Source organism: Marmota monax, unplaced genomic scaffold (genome assembly GCF_021218885.2).
Source record: "Marmota monax isolate L192 unplaced genomic scaffold, Marmota_monax_Labrador192_F-V1.1 WCK01_AAM20220418_F8-fsc00238, whole genome shotgun sequence".
NCBI classification, from domain to species: domain Eukaryota; kingdom Metazoa; phylum Chordata; class Mammalia; order Rodentia; family Sciuridae; genus Marmota; species Marmota monax.
The window spans coordinates 202653-223361 of NW_026693175.1; the positions used below are offsets into that span (position 1 = coordinate 202653).

Genomic DNA, 20709 nt, shown 5'->3' on the forward strand with positions numbered 1-20709 from the left:
TACTCTCTGTTTCCTGTGCTGTACTGTCCACTACTAGAGTTCATGTGTTGTTCTTAATAAAAGTAATAGATGCATATAATTTCTGAAGACTATCTTTAGAATAGACTATCTTTGTGGTTAAAAGTGTATAATAAAGTCATTAATCTGCTTCTTTTCCTTCCTATTTTCTCCTCTCCTTGATTCCCCAGAGGAAGTCACAAGAGTATATTTCATTTTTTTAAATCACCATGTATTTCCGTATTTAAAATGTTCACATTTTGACCTCTCTCATCAGCTGCTCTTATTGTTATTCATTCATTATTTACTGACATCCCATGATGCCAGGAAAGGATTTTGGCATTCTTCCTGCTGCCCCCTCCAGCTGGGGTTGATGCAGGGTACTCCAAGTCTGACCTGCTCTCCAGCCCTATTTGTTTTACACAGAGACAGCACCTGGCTGGGTTACAGGGCTGGCCTGGGACCCAGCACCTCTCACCTCGGCCTTGGGTTAAGCCCTCTTGAACCCACTGTTCTGCTCAGTTCTCACCCTGTAAGTATACCAAGCACCCCCACAAATATTCAAGTTTCCAGTGTGTGGGTGGTGTCCTCACTCAGAATTTGGCCAGTGATCTCCATTGCCCCCATTTTTAATATTGTCTCTCTTTTTGCTATTAAATACCACCCTACTCTAGCCAAAAAATATAGCATCTTAACTCTCTGATAATATGAATTACTGCTTCCCTGAAGATTTCTCCTGCTTGGCCACCTTGTCTTTAGCAATCCTCCCTCATGATTAAAATGAAGTTTAAAGTAACATATACTGCCACTATGTGGCCTTAGATCACCACAGTGAGCCACTTGATTGATACTCAATACTTAGCATTCATTGTACACCTCAAGGAGCACCTAAGCCTCACATGAGCCGGTAAGCAGGCCAAGAAGACTTCTTCCAGCTTCTGTGAGCCCACTCCCACTGAGGGCTTCAGGGGAAGAAGGCCTGACTCTGGGTTTCCCAGGAATTAAGTTGGGGATGGTCAGCTTCTGTTAGACTTTGAGTCACCCCATGCATCTGGGATATAGTTTTCTGATTGGCACAGAAGAGATAATATCTAATCACCTTCCTTGTCCCATGCTGTGCTCACTAGTTAACTGGGGAGTCCTGCCAGCCACACAGGCCTCTCACAGAGGGAACACAGATGACAGTGTCATGTGACAGCCCTCTTCATGGAGAGAGGGTTAAATTGTTTATGGCTACACTAAGTTGCTGAGGCTGGCATTGAAGTCACAATTCTCCTACCTTAGCATCCTGAACCACTGGGATTACAGCCATGCACCACCATGATCAGCCATATGCTATTCTTTAGAATATATTTTTTTTAGTTGTTGATAGACTTTATTGTCTTTGTTTTTATGTGATGCTAAGGATTGAACCCAGTGCCTCATGTATGCTAGGCTAGCACGCTATCACTGAGCCCCAACCCCAGCCCCCATATGCTATTTTTAAAAAGTAATTTACACTGAGATTTCATGTCACTTCATTCAGAATGGCAATTATGAAGAATACAAGCAACAATAAATGTTGGTGAAGATGTGGGGAGAAAGGTAGACTCTTACACTGCTGGTGGGACTGCAAATTGGTGCAGCCACTATGCAAAGCAGTATGGAGATTCCTCAGAAAACATGGAATGGAACCACTATTTGACCTAGTTATGCCACTCTTTGATATACACCCAAAGGACTTAAAAAATAAGCATACTACAATGACATGGCCACATCAAAGTTTATAGCAGCTCAATTCATAATAGCTAAGCTATGGAACCAAATTTGATGAACTTCAAGATAAATAGAAAAAGAAAATGTGGTATATATACACAATAGAATATTACCCAGCCATAAAGAAGAATTAAATTATGGCACTTGCAGGTAAATGGATAGAACTGGAGATTATCATGCTTAATGAGACAATCTATTCTCCCCAAACCAAAAGCCAAATGTTCCCTCTGATATGGGGATGATTCACAATAAACTGGGGCAGAAGGGAGTCAAGATTCACCAGATTGGAAAGGGGTGAATGGGGGGGAAAGGGGGAAGGTATAAGAATGACAGAAGAATGAATTGGACATAATTTTTCTATGACCTTATATGAATATATGACCAGTGTAATTCCACATCATGTACAACCACAAGAAAGGGAAGTTATACTCCATGTATGTATGTCAAAATACATTCTACTGTCGTGTATAACTGAAAAGAACAAATAAAAAATCCTCTTAAGTATCCCTACAGAGACCATGCAGGCCCAGGACAGTCTTACTGACACCCATGGAGACCAGGCAGGCACAGGACAACCCTGCCAATCTGTGCAGAGACCAAGGAAGCCCAGGACAGTCTTGTCTACCCCACAGAAACCAGGTGGGCCCAGGAAAGCCCTGCTGACCAGTGAAGAGCCAAAGCCCATGCCCAGGACTACTCCACCTATCTGTGAGGAGTCCAGGCCCAGGCACAGGACTGCTCACCATGCTGAGGACCATGCCCACACACCATAGCGCTGAATCTCCAAATAATTCAGCTTGCCCATACAGCCCCCCAAAATGGTAAATGTCTCTAAAAGTGGTCAATGTCATCTTGGGAAACCTCCAACACAATTTCAAGTTTGATGGTACCCTGCCACCAACTACAGTGGTCACTTCCACCTAAAGACAACAGCCAGGATCCAGAAGACCATCACCAAGGTTCCTGCAGGCTTCAGTACATCAGAGGTGAGACCTAGGTAACCTGCAGGGACACTATAAGATTTTAGGGTAGAAACTATAATACATTGGCTCCGTAGTGCTAGAAAGAAAGACACATGGAAAGCATGAAAAGATAAGCAAAGAAAGTGCCCCACATGAACCAATATAATACAATTGTAGAATCCATTGACAGCACAGTATATGAAATGTCAGAGAAGGACTTCAGAATGTACATAATCAAAATTATATGCAAATCAAACAATGACGTATGACAGAAAATACAAACAACAATTGATCACTCCAACAAACAGATAAGAGAGCAAATACAGGTAGCAAAAGATTACTTCAAGAAAGAGAGACTCTGAAAAAAAAAAAAAACAGAAATCCTTGAAATGAAGAAAACAATAAACCAAATAAAAAACTCAATAGAAAGCATCACCAACAGACTAGATCACTTGGAAGACAGAACCTCAGACAATGGAGACAAAATATACATCCTTAAAAATAAAGTTGAGCACACAGAGAAGATGGAAACCATAAACAAAACCTCCAAGAATTATAGGATAACATCAAAAGACCAAATCTAAGATTTATTAGGATAGAGGAAGGCACATAAATACAAACCAAAGAAATGCACCATCTCTTAAATGAAATAATATAAGGTAAATTTCCAAACATAAAGAATGACTTGGACAATCAAATACAAGAGTCTTACAGATACCAAATTTGCAAAGTTACAACAGATCTACACCAAGGCACATTACAATGAAAATGCCTATCATACAAAATAAGGATAGAATTTTAAAAGCTGCAAGAGAAAAATTTCATATTACACATAGTGGGAAAGCAACTCAAATCTCAGCAGATTTCTCAACTCAGACCCTCAAATCTAGGAGACCTTGGAACAACATATACCAAGCTCTGAAAGAAGACAGATGCCAACAAAGAATCTAATATACACCAAAATTAAGCTTCAGATTTGATGATGAAATAAAAACTTTCCATGTTAAACAAAAGTTAAAAGAATTTACAGTGAGAAAGCCTGTACTACAGAAAATTCTTGGCAAAATATTCCTTGAGGAGGAAATGAAAAAAAAATAATGAAAATCAGCAAAGGGAGGAAATACACTAAAGAAAAACCCAATCAAAGGAGAAACAAATCAAGTAAAAAACCAAAACCACTGAGAATACAATCCATATTTCAATAATAACTCTGAAAAATCAATGGCCTAAACTCATCAATTAAAGGTCATAGACTGGAAGATTGGATTTAAAAAACAACAACAACAACAACAATATGCTGCCTTCAAGAGACCCATTGGAAAAGACATCAACAGACTGGAGGTAAAATGATGGGGAAAAACATACCACTCACTTGGACTGTATATACAAGCAGAAATTTCTATTCACATATCAGATAAAGTGGACTTTAACCAAAGTTAGTCAGAAGGGATAAAGAAGAACATTTCAGACTACTTAAAGGAATCATACATCAAGAAGACATAGCAATCATAAATATTTATGCCCCAAACAATGGAACATCTACATACATCAAAGAAATCCTTCTCAATGTCAAGAATCAAATAGACCATTACACAATAATACTGGGTGACTTTAATGTACCTCTTTCACCACCAGATAGATATTACAAACAAAAACTAAACAAATAAACTATAGAACTCAATAAAACACTCAATAATTTAGACTTAACAGACATATATAGAATATTTCATGCATCAACAAGCAAATGTACTTTTTTTCTCAGCAGCATATAGATTTTTCTCTAAAAGAGACCATAAGTTATGTCACAAAGAAACTCTAAGAAAATACCAAAAATAAAAATACTACCCTTCATTCTATCAGATCATAATAAAATGAAATTAGAAATCAATGATAAAATAAAGAATAGAAGATATTCCAACATATGAAGACATCCCAACATATGAAGACTAAATAATATGCTACTGAATGATTCTTGGGCAGCAGAAGATATCAGGGAGAAGATAAAAAAATTTCTTAGAGGTAAATAAGAATTCCAATACAAAATACCAAAATCTCTGGGACATTATGAAGGCAGTACTGAGGAAAGTTAATTGCATTGAGCTCATTCCTTAAAAGAATAAGATGTCAACAAATAAATGACCTGACAATACATCTCAAAACCCTAGGAAAAAAAAGAAAAATCAACACCAAAAGTAGAAGAAGACAGGAAATTATTAAAATCAGGCCAGAAATCAATGAACTTGAAACAAAAAAACAAATTCAAAAAAATTGACAAAACAAAAAGCTGGATTTTTGAAAAAAAATAAATAAAATTAATAAACCCTTAGCCACTCTAATGAAAAGGAGAGAGAATACTTGAATTACTAAAACCTGTGATGAAAAATAAAATACTTTGAGAGATACTACTGAAATACAGAAGATAAATAAAAACTATTTTGAAAATGTATACTTCAATAAAATAGAAAATATTAAAGACACTAACAAATTTCTAGAGAACTACTAGCTGCCCAAACTAAATCAGGAGACATACACAATTTAAACAGATATATTTCAAGCAATAAATAGAAAAAGCCATCAATTGCCTACCAACCAAGAAAAGCCCAGAACCCAATGGATTCTCAGCCGAATTCTATAAGACCTACAAAGAAGATTTTATACCAATACTTCTCAGATTATTCCATGAAATAGAAAAGGAGGGAACTCTTCCAAACTCATTCTATGAGGCTTAGTGTCACCCTGATACCTAAACTAGACAAAGACACATCAAAGAAAGAAAACTTCATTCCAATATCCCTGATGAACATAGACACAAAAATTCTCAGTAAAATTCTGGAAAATCACATACAAAAACATATTTAAAACATAGTGCACCATGATCATGTGGGGTTCATACCAGGGATGCAAGGTTGATTCAACATATGGAAATCAATAAGCATAATTCATCACAATAATAGACTTAAAAATCATATGATCAACTCAATAGATTCAGAAAAAGCATTTGATAAAACACAATACCCTTTCATGCCCAGAACATTAGAAAAATTAGGGATAGTAGGAGCATACCTCAACATTGTAAAAGCTATTCATGCTAAGCCCAAGACCAATATTATTCTAGATGGAGAAAAAAAGCTGGAGGCATTCCCTCTATGAACTGGAATAAGTCAGAGATGCACTTTCACCACTCCTATTCAACATAGTCCTTGAAACTCTGCCCAGAGTAATTAGACAGATGAAAGAAAAAGAAGAACTCAAAATATCACTATTTGCAGATGACCTGATTCTATACTAAGAAGATCAAAAAGCTCCACCAGAAAACATCTAGAACTAATAAATTAATTCAGCAAAGTAGCAGGATATAAAATCAACACCCATAAATCAAATGTATTTCTATAACATCAATGATGAACTCTCAGAAAGATAAATTAGGAAAACTACCTCATTCAAAATAGCCTCAAAAAATAAGTAAATAAAATACCTGGGAATCAACAAAAACTAATGAACAACAAAAACTAATGAACACTAAAGAAAGACACTGAAAAGGATGGGGTTGTGGCTCAGTGGTAGAACATTTTCCTAGTATGTGTGAGGCCCTGGGTTGGATCCTCAGTACAACATATAAATAAATAAAATAAAGTTATTGTGTCCAACTACAACTAAAAAATAAATATTTTTTTTAAAAAAGAAAGAGATTGAATAAGACCTTAAGAGATGGAAAGATCTCCCATGTTCTTGGACAGAAAGAATTAATATTGTCAAAATATCCATACTACCAAAAGCATTATACAGATTTAATCCAATTTCAATTAAAATCCCAACAACATTCCTCATAGAAATAGAAAAGGCAATCATGAAATTCATTTGGAGAAATACAAGACCCAGAATAGCCAAAGCAATTCCTAGATAGAACATCTTTACTATACTAACCTTAAACTATACTACAGAACTATGGTAACAAAAATGGCATGGTAATGGCACCAAGATAGACATGTAGACCAATGGTACAGAATAGAAGACACAGAGACAAACCCATATAAATACAGTTATCTTATGCTAGGCAAAGGTTTTAAAAACATACATTGGTGAAAAGGTAGCCTCTTCAAAAATTGGTGCTAGGAAAACTGGAAATCCACATGCAGCAAAATGAAATTAAAACATTATCTCTCACCATGTGAAAAACTCAATTCAAAGTGAATCAAGAACCTATAAATTAGACCAGAGGCCCTGCACCTCACAGATGAAAAACTAGGCCTGTGGGATGCCACACATGAAGCTACTTGAGTGGTCTTTTTTAAAAAAAAAAATATTTATTTATTTATATTAGTTTTCGGCAGACACAACATCTTTGTTTGTATGTGGTGTTGAGGATCGAACCCGGGCCACACGCATGCCAGGCAAGCGCGCTACTGCTTGAGCCACATCCCCAACCCCTTGAGAGGTCTTTTACTCAGCACTGATCCAAGGGAGACTTAGGTCTCTCTGTGTGAACAATCCCAGCATTCCTGTGTGTACCAGACTGCCCAAAGCAAGATATCTCTACTCCCACTCTACTAACGGGACAGCTCTCATAGCTCCAGAGTTGGGCATAACCTATTGGGAACTGGACAGCTCACCCCCTACCTTATTTGGCAAAGGACAGTCCATGGAAAATCTTTAATGTTTCCCCCATAAAAATAAAGCAAATGCAGACTCTATCTCTCTCTCTCTTTCAAGTGTACAAGCTTGATTCTTAAGATCAGAAATCTGTCCTACCCCCACTTTCTACAATTACTTCTCATGTGCTGGGTGATTTTTTTAACCTTCTTTTTCTTAGCTTTTATTCTGTAGCCAGCCTACGCCACAGAGAGGAACCTCAATTCCACCACCTGAACAGGATATGGGTGAGATAGGCCCAAATGTTCATCATGTCACATTAGGTCCTGATTTCCTTAACCAGACTCTTTTTTTTTTAATATTTATTTTTTAGTTTTCGGCGGACACAACATCTTTGTATGTGGTGCTGAGGATCGAACCCAGGCCGCACGCATGCCAGGCAAGCGTGCTACCGCTTGAGCCACATCCCCAGCCCCTTAACCAGACTCTTAAAGCACAAGAAATTAAAAAAATTAAGAATTAATAAATGCAATGAATTCAAACTAAAAACTTCTTCTTAGCAAAGGAAAAAATAATGTAAAGAGAGTGCCCACAGAGTGGGAGAACAACTTAAAAAATTTACCCCCTCTAACTATATAACCCCAACAATCAATGGGTCAAGGAACTTAATAGAGACTTCTCAGAAGATATACAATTGATCAACAAATATATGAAAAAAATATTCAACTTCTCTAGTAATTAGAGAAATGCAAATCAAAATTACTCTGAGATTTCATCTCACTCCAGTCAGAATGGCAATTATCAAAAATATAAACAATAATACATGTTGGCAAGGATGTGGAGAAAAAGGTATATTCATACATTACAGGTGGACTGTAAAATGGTGCAACCATTCAGGAAAGCAGTATGCAGATTCCTCAGAAAACTGAGAATGGAACCACCATTTGATCCAGCTATCCCACTCCTTATATACAAAAGGACTTAAAATCAGCATACTATAGTGACACAGCCACATCAATATTTATAGTAGCTCAATTCACAATAGCTAAAGCTATGGAACCAACCTAGATATCCCTCAACAGATGAAGAGATAAAAAAAAATTGGTATATATACACAATGGAATATCATTCAGCATTAAATGAGAATAAAATTGTGGCATTTGCAGGTAAATGGAGTTGGAGAATATCATGCTAAGTGAAGTAAACCAACCCCCCCGCAAAAAAACAAATGCTAAATGTTTTGTTTTTTTTTTCGTAAAAATATTTTTAATCAGCACATAATAATACATAATTGAAGAGTATAGAGTGATATTTTCATACATGCATATAATACATAATGATCATATCTGGGTAACTGATATATCTACCATCTTAAATATTTATACTTTTAAAATATTTATTTAAAATTCATACATGGTAATTATATATATTTCTGGGGTAGAATATGACATTTCAATACTTGTATACAATGTTTAATGATCAGATTAGGGTAATTGATACATCCAACACTTCAGATACTTATTTCTTTGTGATGGTTTTTTCTGATAAGTGGATACTGATCCATAATTGGGGGGCTTGGGGTAAATGGAGGATCTTTGATTGGGCAAAGGGAAGGAGGGGAGTGGAGGGAGCATGAGGTCAGGAAAGATGGTGGAATGAGATGCAAATCATTACCCTAGGTACATGTATGACTGCACATGTGGCCCAACTCTGTATAATGTACAACAGGGTAATAAAAATCTGTGTTCCATTTGCATAAATAAATTGAAATGCATTCTTCTATCATGTATAATTAATTCAAACAAATAAAAATAAATAAAATTTAAAAGAGTAATTACCTACAGCCCTGCCCAGCTTAAGTAAATAAAACATATTACATTCCTCAGCAAACAACATGTTATCTGTGGAAGAAACACAGCCTCACAAGGCTCCTCCCTGCCAGTACGAATACAAGTGACCTGGGGTGGAGTGTGACACTTTCACAGACCAGATTCCAGAACTCAGGGAGATAGAGTAATTCTCCCTAAAACAAAATGTGTAACAAGTTCCAACTAGAACCAATCCATGTGGGTCAAAATGACCTGGGATCACCTTGGATGTTTAGTTCAACAGTAATAAAATCTCCTTTCCATGGGGACTTGAAAGTCTGATGCAATCCTGATGTCAGTCAGAAGTCAAGAGGAAAAGCTTGGTGGGACTCTTTTACCTGAGTGAGAGAAAGGGGAATTTGAGAAGAAAAATCTATAGGCTGGACCTACAATGAGGTCAGAAAAGATGGTGGAATGAGATGCTGCACCCCCACGACATGCTTTTTTAAAAAGATACAATTCACCTAAGGTATTCTGGGCCTGCTCTGGCTTAAAAGAATATGATGCTACATTTCTACATGGTGCACCTGTTGTCTTCTAGTTGGTCTCTCAGAGCCAAGGAATGCATGTCCACAGACTGCTCTCAATCAATAAGAACATCTTACCCTGAAAGAGGACATTGTGACCTTCATAATGACCAAAGAGTTCAAGATTTAGGTTAATGGGATACTTAAAGCTAAGGCTACTGAGCATAAAATCTGTAAAAAAAAAAAAAAAAAAAAAAAAATTCCAAGTAGAACTCATCAGTGCAGGCCAAGATGACAAATCATTGCATTTAGATCTTTAGCAGATTATTTTAATCTTTTAATAATACAAGTTTTTATTATAGTTAAATCTCCCTCCCCAAATGGATTTTGCTTGGGCAAAACCATGTGCAGTAAGGATTTAAAACTCTGATGTAATCCTATTGTCAGTTAAAAGTTAGGCAGGAATATGAAAATCCCCATAATGCCCCAGGAATCTTGGGGGCAAAGGGAAAGTGAGAGAGATGTCTCATTTCCCTCGGCTCCCTCTTGATACAAGTTTGTTTCCTAATAAACTTTGCTATACTTCAACTACATTTTATGGCTCATTTGAAATACTCTCCTTCAAGACTTCAAGAGCTACAACACACAACACCAGATTCCTGGACCAACCAGCAACAATACCAATCCTGTTTATTTTATTTATTTATTTATTTTTAAATTTTGAGGCAGAATGTTGAGTCTGGCCTTGAACTTGAGATTCTTCTTAGTCAGCCTCCAAATACTTGAGTTTACAGGCATGTACCACCAAACCTGGTCCCTTGCCTATTTAAAAAAAAATTATTTTCACGGTTGCTTCTTATCTCCCCCAAACTATAAAAATGTCCCAAATTCCAGTGCTGACATATGAATCTTACTATATGATATAATGGAATGGGAGAAGATTCCTGAGAGGGAGAGGGAGGGAGGGAGGGAGGAAGAAAGGAAAAGAGAGACATCAACTTAGAAAAAGTGGGGACAATGGTGTGCATGGCAGAACAGAATTTCAGCACTTGTCAATCAGAGACATGGAAAGATTTATTTAGGAAAGCAGGTCCATATTCAAGGACAAATGTGGGACATCTCTAAGGGAGATACAAAAAACCATTCATCTGGGATGTTATTTATAGATGCACACTAGGTTAGGAATGATGTAGAGCTGGAATCAGAGCAGAGTTGTGTGATTTCACACCATACATTTCAGGTTGCTCATTGTCTGGGTGTCATGTTAGTATTTTGTGAGCAAGAATGGTGGAATAGGAGGAATCCTGGATTGCTTAGGAATTGCTTGTTTTTAATGTCAAATAATGGCCATGGGCATTTCCTGAATTCTAGTGGTTAATGAGCCTTCTACTTTGAGACTCAGTAGAACTTCTTTTTATCCCAGATTACTATCTTATCCAGACATAGTCCTCACTTCCTTATGGCCACCAAGTGTTGCTAGAGTATCAATCAGATCATCATTTTATTAGTAAAACAAACATCAGAGTGGCTTCAAGGTGGAAGTCTTAAGAAAATTCTAATTATTAGATATATATTTATTACTTATTTATTTTGCTGAGTACTCACAAGATTTTAGAAGTGGCCGGAAATCCAATGGATCAGCATCATGTCTCCTGGAAAACTGAATTCCAGACTCAGAAACAAGGATTAGGGTCCCACTCAGTGTTTCTTAATGAAGCCTGCTTGTGCTAAAGCCTGAGACGAGGGGTTCACACAATGACTTTGTTATCAGTGGTACAAACATCTCACCTGTGTATATTTTAGAAATGCAAAACCCCAGGCTACATGCCAAAACTATTATTTCAGAAGCCAACACTAACATGGTTTCTGGAGAATCGAAATCTGAGAACACTTGACTGTATCACCACATCTGCATGATACAATGAGGACCTCTTCAGTGAGCTTAGAAATGTAATACTTTTGAGAGAGAGAGAGAGAATTTTTTAATTTTTTTTTTTTTTAGTTTTCAGCGGACACAACATCTTTGTTTGTATGTGGTGGTGAGGATCAAACCCCAGCCGCACACATGCCAGGCGAGCGCGCTACCGCTTGAGCCACATCCCCAGCCCAGAAGTGTAATACTCTTGTTGGAGAAGTGCTGAAATTATCTTAAAGAAATTATACTGAGTCTCAAAGTAGACTCGTTGGGCCCAGAACACCCAAGCTGTTTAACAAACTGCACAGTGATGGCACAGCTGAGTTCAGAGGGGTGAAAATAAGTGTCTGCAGGGAAGACTCCAGCAGAAACACTCTCATTCCAGCTGGGCCCCAGGATCAGGTAGGTTGGGAAGGTTTCAGGAACTGGAGAGACTTCTGCAAATGGCAGAATAGAAGAAGCAGGAACTGGGTGGCTGATGCAAGCATGAAGTTGTAGATGTGTGGGCTGTGCTCCCTGGGGTCAGGGGTATTGGAGCTGCTCTCTTCCTGTGGGGAAGGAACATGTGCAGAGTCAGGGTATGAGGGAGGTAGACCACAAGCCTGCACAGGCCAGTAACTCCTTGGCTCCCACTTTCCTTCCAAAATTCCCTGAGATTATCTTGCAGTTAACTGTATTTTATTTAGAGACAGGGTCTCACTGAGTTGCTTAGTGCTGTGCCATTGCTGAGGCTGGCTTTGAACTTGTGATCCTCCTGTCAGCCTCCCATCCCACTGGGATTACAGGCGTGCACCACCACGTCCAGCTTCATGTATTTTTATTGGCTCTGAGAAAACCACTATCCATATTCATTTATCCAGCCTCAGGATGCTGTACAAGTCATGCATATGCTCAAATAAGAGTGCTCACACTTCACACTTAGAGAATAGAACCATTCACATTGGAGTGACATTTGGGATAGCAACCTGCAGATTTCCACAAACACCTAAAGTCCTCTGCTCTCCCTACTGAGCTATGTAAGGCTAATGTAAAACTCCCTTAAAATCATTTAAGCTGGGCACAATGGCACACACCTGCAGTCCCAGTGGCTCTGGAGGCTGAGGCAGAAGGATCCTGAATTCAAAACAAGCCTCAGCAACTTACCAGGTCCCTGAGCAACTCAACAAAACTGTGTCTAAATAAAATAAAACATAAGAATGAGCTGGAGATGCAGCTCTGCGGTTAAGCACATCTTGGTTTAATACTCAATCCCCCCCAAAGAAACATTTAAATATTTAGTTGATGGTTTTACTTTGACTATAATCCATTTCATTTTGACAACAGGCAAACATGAGGTAGTTGTTAAGGGTATTAGATATATTCTAAAATTCATTGGGTTTGTGGTCATTCAGGTGTACTTAAAAAAAAAAAAAAAAACTTTTCCTGAAGATTTAAGGTCTGTGTGGGTAGTTTTTTTGTTTGTTTGTTTTTTAAGGCACAGTGACACATCCAGTGACTCAGGAGGCTGAGACAGAAGAAGTGCAATTCTGAGGCCAGCCTCAGCAACTTAGCAAGACTCTTTCTCAAAAAAAAAAAAAAAAGAAAGAAAAAGAAAAAAAAACCTGAAGAGTAAATATATTGCTCAGTGGTATAATAGCACTGGATCCAATTCCCAATAGTAAAAAATAAAGTGCTTTTTATTGTAATACTGTTTCACACATAGGTCTTAAAAATTACCACTAATATTCTGTCACCCTAGGTAAAATAGAGATAGGTTAATCACACTTATTGCACTTGACCTCCTGTCCCACCTGTTTAGCAGTCTCCCTTTTCTATTCAAGGTGAATGATTATAAGATTCTCACAGATAACTGGGCTCAAAACTTACCATATTGAAACAGTTATTTTCTGGTTCATTTGGGAAACTGAATCTCCTTCATGAAAACAAGGAAAATTAAGGGGAGATGTAAATATAATGTGCTAGTGAGTGTGTGTGTTTTAGGAAGTTAGTGGCTCATGTTATACTACACAATTATAGTGGGGCAAGTAAATGAAACACACCACATGCATCTCAATTTTTAAAAAGGAATGTGAACTTCCCATGTCAACCGTACTGTGGTGACTTGCTGATGAATGGGCACTTATGCCATGGTGCCTAGGAGAGGAACACATGCCAATGGAAGAAAGAGGAAGCCATCTGCAGTGACTGATCTTTTGTATAAAATGTATGAACTTGATTCATGGGTCCCACTCTGGTTATGGGTTGAAAACAAAAGATGGGTTCATAAACAATTTCACAGAAAAAATAAGTTCTGGGTTTGTATGGTCCAATTGCACAGTTGGGTGACTATATTAATGTGTAGTGCATTCAAAGATGAGAAGAAATACTCAATGTTTTCCCCATAATGATGCAAAATATTTGAGGGAAAAGTTTTGTGAATTACTAATTGTATTATATAATAATACATGTATTGAAACTTCCCTTGAACCTGTTACATTTCTTACCTGTAAATTGAAAATTATTTTAAAATGCAGTAAAATGGGCTGAGTTTGTAGATCAGTGGTAGAGTGCTTGCCCAGTGAGGCACTGGGTTCAAACCTTACCACCACATAACAATAAATAAATAAAACAAAGGCGTTGTGTCCAACTACATCTATAAATACTTTTTTAAAAATTCAGTATCTCCCAAGTCACTCCCAATTTCAGTTTAACTTGCCTTAGGAACCCTTTAAATGACTTGTCAGAACCAAAGCAGTCTTTTATGTGAGATGAAATAGGGTGTAGACAAGCAGAAAAGATACAGCCATAAACCTGGTATGAAGAATGGGTGGTGACTTGTGGCAGAATATGAAAACCAAGATCTCTCTCACACATACTGCTTCTGTTCCTTATGCATAAAATTTATCATTCCCTTGAAGTACTTATAATCCCAATTAATTTAAATAAGACAAATTTTTGTGGGTGTTCCACTGACCCAAAGAGTAATACAACAATTTTTTTCCCCATTTTTGTGTTTAGCTTTTAATCGGGACTTGTATAGAACCTGCAGTGGCTCATCTGAATAGGGACTTTGTCTTTCTATATGTGGTGGCATGTGCTCCGGTCCTGTTAAACAGGGAAAATTTATGACAGATATGATTTGGAATATCTCAGAAAGACTATGTGCTAAATAAGTTTGGGGAGCCTGTGCCATTTACTATAATTCCTCTGATCCCAAAAGTATAATAACCATTGTAAATTATAGAGTAGAATAAAAGATAGCTAAAGTCAAAAGATATATCATAAATTATTTTGAAGGTTTAAATGCTCCATGAGTATAGCTCTTTTTTTATCCTCATAATTGAACACTTGTTTCTGGTTAAATTTTCTACTGGTTGTCCAAAACCAAATAGGCATTTGATATTGGGCAAAAATATTTTTTAAAATTTTTTGACATGACTCAAGTCTCCTCAGTGGGTAATTATCTAGGGGCTTCATAAGGAAATGCTTGGATTCTTCAGTTTTTTGTTGTTTTCTATCAGACATGCCAGGAGCCAGAATGGGTCAGTGTTCAGCTGAACATGTTGCTTCCTGGGTAACTATTGGGAATCTCTCTGCAATGACCCTCCTTTTCACAAAATATGCACTGGTGGCTCTTGGTTTCGAAGGTAGTCAAAATCCCTGTGTTGAGAAATTGAGAAGTTGTGTTGCTCTCTCAAATTGCAAGGCCCTTAGGAGTAAAGTCATTCTATAGGGGAAAAAAAATGGACGGGGGAGTACAAGGGATTGAATTCAGGAGTGCTTAAACACTGGACCACATCCCCAGTGCTTTTTATCTTGAGACAGGGTCTAAATTGTGTGGGGCCTCATTAATTTGTGGAGGCTGACTTTGAACTTGGGATCCTCCTGCCTCTGCCTCTTAAGTTGTTAGAATTAAAGTAATGTACCACCATGTCCAGAACTTACACAGTAAAATTTTAAAGTACTAATTCAATATAGTAAAATCTGGTGTTTATTTTCATGTACTTATATGTTATCTATAATTGTTTTAATGTCTCCTTAATGATAAAGAGGTGGATAAAGGTCTGATTTATGGGAACACTATTTTCTAAGTGAGTTGATGTTTCTAAAAAGTTAATGGTGGTATTTTACTATGTTTTTACTATCTGCTATGTAGAACCCTTAGTAAAGAGACACTGTGATACCAGTGAGATAGTATCATGATTCAACACATAACACTGTTAACACATTAACATATTGTATATAAAATATTAATCAGGTATTTCAAATACACCACAAACTCTCAAAAATATAGATTAACAACTCTCAGGAACAGGTTTTCTTCTCATGAAATGATCTATGTTAGAACTATTTTTTTCTCCAGTTTTCAAAAGTGAGGTACTGAGTATTCTTTGATTTTTAATAAATTCCTATCTGTCCAGAGACAAGTTTTCTACACAATTCTATGATATTTATGAGAATTTCTTTGTTGGCCACATCAGCTAAGGATTTTAATAAACTTTAAGCAAAAGTTAAAGGCAATTCCTCATTTCTTACATACTTAATAAAATGGAATACAGAAGAGGGCTTTCCTATGTTTTTTATATTTCTAGCATGATTTCTTCCTTATAGATATTTTGCTATTATTTAAGGCATGTATTTCAGGGAGATGTCTTTCTACCTTCCCTATAGGTATCTGGTTTCTAATGTTAAATTTGAAATTTGAGTAAAGACTTGGGCACAGTATTCACATTGTTTAGGGGTTTTATGCACTATGAATTCTCCAGTGATTAGTAATGTTTGATCAATTGCTAAAAGGTCTGCAACAGAATGTACATTTGTATTACCTCTCCCAGTTATGAATTCTCTGGTATTGAGTACAGTGTGGTTTTTGATTAAAAGCTTTGCCACATTCTTCACATTTGTAGCAATACTTTCAAGTATGAATTCCCTGGTGTTGAAGAAGGCATGCTCTTTGAGTAAAACCTTTGCCACTTGCTTCACAATTGTAGGGCTTCTTTCCAGTATGAATTATCTGGTGTTGAGTAAGGTGTGCTCTCATAGTAAAACATTTCCCACATTCTTCACATTCATAGGGCTTCTCTCCACTATGAATTTTCTGGTGTCGAATAATGTACTGTCTGTGAGAGTAACCTTTGCCACATTCTTCACATTTGTAGGGTTTCTCTCCACTATGAATTATCTGGTGTTGAGTAAGGTGTGCTCTCATAGTAAAACATTTCCCACATTCTTCACATTTGTAGGGCTTCTCTCCACTATGAATTATCTGGTGTTGAGTAAGGTGTGCTCTCATAATAAAACATTTCCCACATTCTTCACATTTGTAGGGCTTCTCTCCAGTATGCATCCTCTGGTGTTGAGCAAGATAATATCTATGAGTAAAGCATTTGCCACATACATCACATTTGTAGGGCTCAGTATGAATTTTCTGGTGTTGAGTAAGCCATGCTCTTAGATTAAAGCCTTTCCCACATTCATTACATTTGTAGAGCTCCTCTCTACTGTGAACTCTCTGGTGTAGAATAAGCTTTGCTCTTTGAATAAAACCTTTGCCACATGTTTCACAACTGTAGGGCTTCTCTCCACTATGAATTCTATGGTGTACTGTAAGTTGATCTCTTTTATTAAAAGCTTTGCCACACTCATTACATTGGTAGGACTTCTCTCCAGTATGAATCCTCTGGTGTTGAGGAAGGTAATTTCTTTTAGTAAAACATTTGCCACATACATCACATTTGTAGGGCTTTATTCCAGTATGAATTCTCTGGTGTTGAGGAAGGCTTCCTCTATGAGTAAAACCTTTCCCACATTCTTCACATTTGAAGGGCTTCTCTCCTGTATGAATTCGCTGGTGTTCAGTAAAGCTTCCTTTATGAGTAAAGCCTTTCCCACATTCATTACATTTGTAGAGCTTCTCTATACTGTGAATTTTCTGGTGTTGAGCAAGGTAACATCTTTGAGCAAAACCTTTTCCACATGTTTCACAATTGTAGGGCTTCTCTCTCCTATGAATTCTCTGGTGTTGATTAAGGCATGATCTTTGAGTAAAACCTTTGCCACATGTTTCACAACTGTAGGGTCTCTCTCCACTATGAATTCTATGGTGCATTGTAAGTTGATCTCTTTTATTAAAAGCTTTGCCACACTCATTACATTTGTAGGGCTTCTCTCCAGTATGAATCCTGTGGTGATGAGTAAGATAACTTCTTTTAGTAAAACATTTGCCACATACATCACATTTGTAGGGCTTCTCTCCAGTATGAATCCTCTGGTGTTGAGTAAGGCTTCCTCTCTGAGTAAAAGCTTTCCCACATTCTTCACATTTGTAGGGCTTCTCTCCTGTATGAACTCGCTGGTGTTGAGTAAGACTTCCTTTCTGAGTAAAACCTTTGCCACATTCTTTACATTTGTAGAGCTCCTCTCCAGTATGAATTGTATGGTGTTGATTAAGCTGTGAACTTTTATTAAAACCTTTGCCACATTCTTCACATTTGTAGGGATGCTTTCTGGTATGAATTCTCTGGTGTTTGGTAAGAGTAGAAACCTGGTTAGAGGTGTTGCTTGTTTCATTATGTGTGTTCCATACTTTCCAGAACTCTGTATCTGAATTTTGATTAAGTAGTAATGAGTACACAGGGGCCTTCCCACAACAATTAAAAGTGTGTGTATGGGCACAAGAAGGAATTTTTTGTTCATTGCTGAACAATGGACAGTTTTTAAAGAAACTTTCTAAATGATCATTTTTAGAAATTTGTCCTTCAGTTATATATGGAATACTTTTCTGAGGTATTAAATGCTCTTCAGGTCTGCTGACAGTAAAATTTTCATTATGGACATGCACTACTGATTTGTCTTGTCCTTTATAATAGGATTTCCAATCTTCATTCTCACCTACACTGTCCTGTACTTTCTTTTGTTGTAAATAGTCAAGGTCACAATTTCTATATCTTCTCTTTATCACTTTTTTTAAAAAAAGTTTTATGCAAGACTCAGGTGAAATTTTCTGGGTATAATGAGAGTTCATGGCTGAAAGAATAAAAATAGGAATTATTTTACATATTAGACTGGGAATATACTTAACAAATACAACATGAAATTATAGGTAGTCAGGACACCAGCAGGGTAGCAGAACAGTATATCATAGGCCAACTAGCCTCCATAAATATATAAACTAAATAACAATAGACAGACAAATTTTCTTTCTGAGAATTACCCAAACAAAGTATTCACAATATCTATAATGAATATATTATTAACGAGGCAGTAGAGCAGAGGAAAGGAAAGTGTGTTACTTTTATCCACCAGGCCTTCCTCCTCCACAATATAGCACTGTGCACAAATCAACCTCAATTCTACCTAATAGAAAATGTATAATGGGAACATTTCCGGCTTTGAGGAGAACTGTCTGAAAATTACTTCCTGTCTATCAGGAAACAGACTTGAGTATAATAGATAGATTTCGGATGACAATAATACAGATATTCAACAGGGTTTAAGGGCTTATGGTCTCTAATGAGAAATAGGGATAAATCTTTTTAATGAGAAAAATAAACACACACACACACAGCTAATATCAATATTACATGAATAAAATCACTAAATAACAATCAAGACAAATAACTTGGTTTTAAATTTTTATAATTTTGAATTATTTACTGATTTGTTTCATTGACAAATTAAATTTCATTTGCTAAGTATATTTTAAAATATAAATAAAATGTAAAATATAAATAAATGATGAAATGACTAAATATACCTAATTAACAAGTACACTGTTTTAATGTAATTATCATTTTAGTGCTTAAAAAAATTGTATTCATTCTATTAGCATTCATCAAGAATAGAGTATATTAGCTGATGTGGTGGTACAGGCCTGTAATCCCCAATACTTGGGAGGCAGAGGAAAGAGGATCTCAAGTTCAAAGCCACATTCAGCAACTTAGCAATGCCATAAGTGACTTACTGAGATCCTGTATCAAAATTTAAAAAATTTAAAAAAGGGTTGGGCATATTGCTCAGTTGTTACGTACTTCTGTTTTCAATCTTTGGTTTGCTCCTTCCACAGAAAACAATATAGTACATTATACTCACCATGGGTATAATAGAACTCTTGACCTTTTTATATCCCTTACAATAATACTTTGCAGACATTGACCAACACTTCACAAAACACAGTACCTAGTAGCCATTTTACTCTCTGCAGTTCTGATTTCTACATGTGAATCAAATTACAGACACAAAATTATGTTTTGTGTCTGCCTTATTTCACATAATGCAAAGTACTGCATATCATCCCATGTTACTTTTAGTGACAAAATATCTCCTTTTTACTGTTAATTAATGGTGTATTAAAAACATTTTTTATTTATTAAACAAAAGATGGACACATATTGCACTGAGCATGGTACTTGAGATATGTCTTCAACATGCTGATTTAATCCCCTCTGGATACCTATTTATAGTTTGCATTTCCAGATCTTGGGGTTATTCTACTTTTAATTTTTTTATGTGTGGTGCTTAGGATTAATCCCAAGGGTACTGTACCACTGAGCTACAACACAAGCCCTTTTAAAATTGTTTGAGACATAGTGTTAAAAATTTGCCATAACAGGCATTAAACAAAATCCACTTGCAAATCCTCTCCATTATCTAAGATTACAAGCATGTATCAGTGTGCTTACCTCTTTTTGAATTCATTAATAACTTCCATGTTTTTTTCCAAAATGATTAATAGTCTACCATTGGCTGTTTTTTATATGGACAAATCAAAAATACTATAGTACAGGGCTGGGGATGTGGCTCAAGCGGTAGCGCGCTCGCCTGGCATGCGTGCGGCCCGGGTTCGATCCTCAGCACCACATACAAAGATGTTATGTCCGCCAATAACTAAAAAATAAACATTAAAAAAAAATTCTCTCTCTCTCCTCTCTCTTTAAAAAAAAAAAAAAAAAAAAAAAAAAAAAAAAAAAAATACTATAGTACAAAAGAGATACTTGGCTTAACCAAAGAAACAAAACAAAACACTAGCAATTGAAAATGATAACTTCTCCACCAACATTTGGAAGTTTGGCTTCCTCCTTGAACTTTCTGGAACTCTCAACTGTGTCCTCTGATTCATGAATTTCTATCTACCTGGGAACATGGCTCAGGGCTCTCTCCTTTGCTCCAGAGCAAGG

The 20709-nt window shown here is 36.7% G+C and overlaps 1 protein-coding gene across 2 annotated transcripts in view; it reads right to left on the bottom strand.

Annotated features, from left to right (window-relative positions):
- Positions 1-8618: 8618 nt before the first annotated feature.
- LOC124100415 (zinc finger protein 420-like) overlaps positions 8619-20709 on the bottom strand; it is a 39340-nt gene continuing 27249 nt past the window's right edge. Inside the window, exons 3-4 of one of the 2 annotated variants that reach the window (XR_006854285.2) lie at positions 16360-18559; positions 8619-9510 (exon numbers count right to left, since the gene is read on the bottom strand). Coding sequence is in view for 1 of the 2 variants with exons in the window: in XM_046455929.2 (XP_046311885.1) it covers positions 16449-18559 (2111 nt within the window). In the remaining variant the exon portion in view is untranslated. Of the gene's footprint in view, positions 9511-16319; positions 18560-20709 lie in introns of those variants that run through there. The other variant, XM_046455929.2, reaches the window with a different exon arrangement.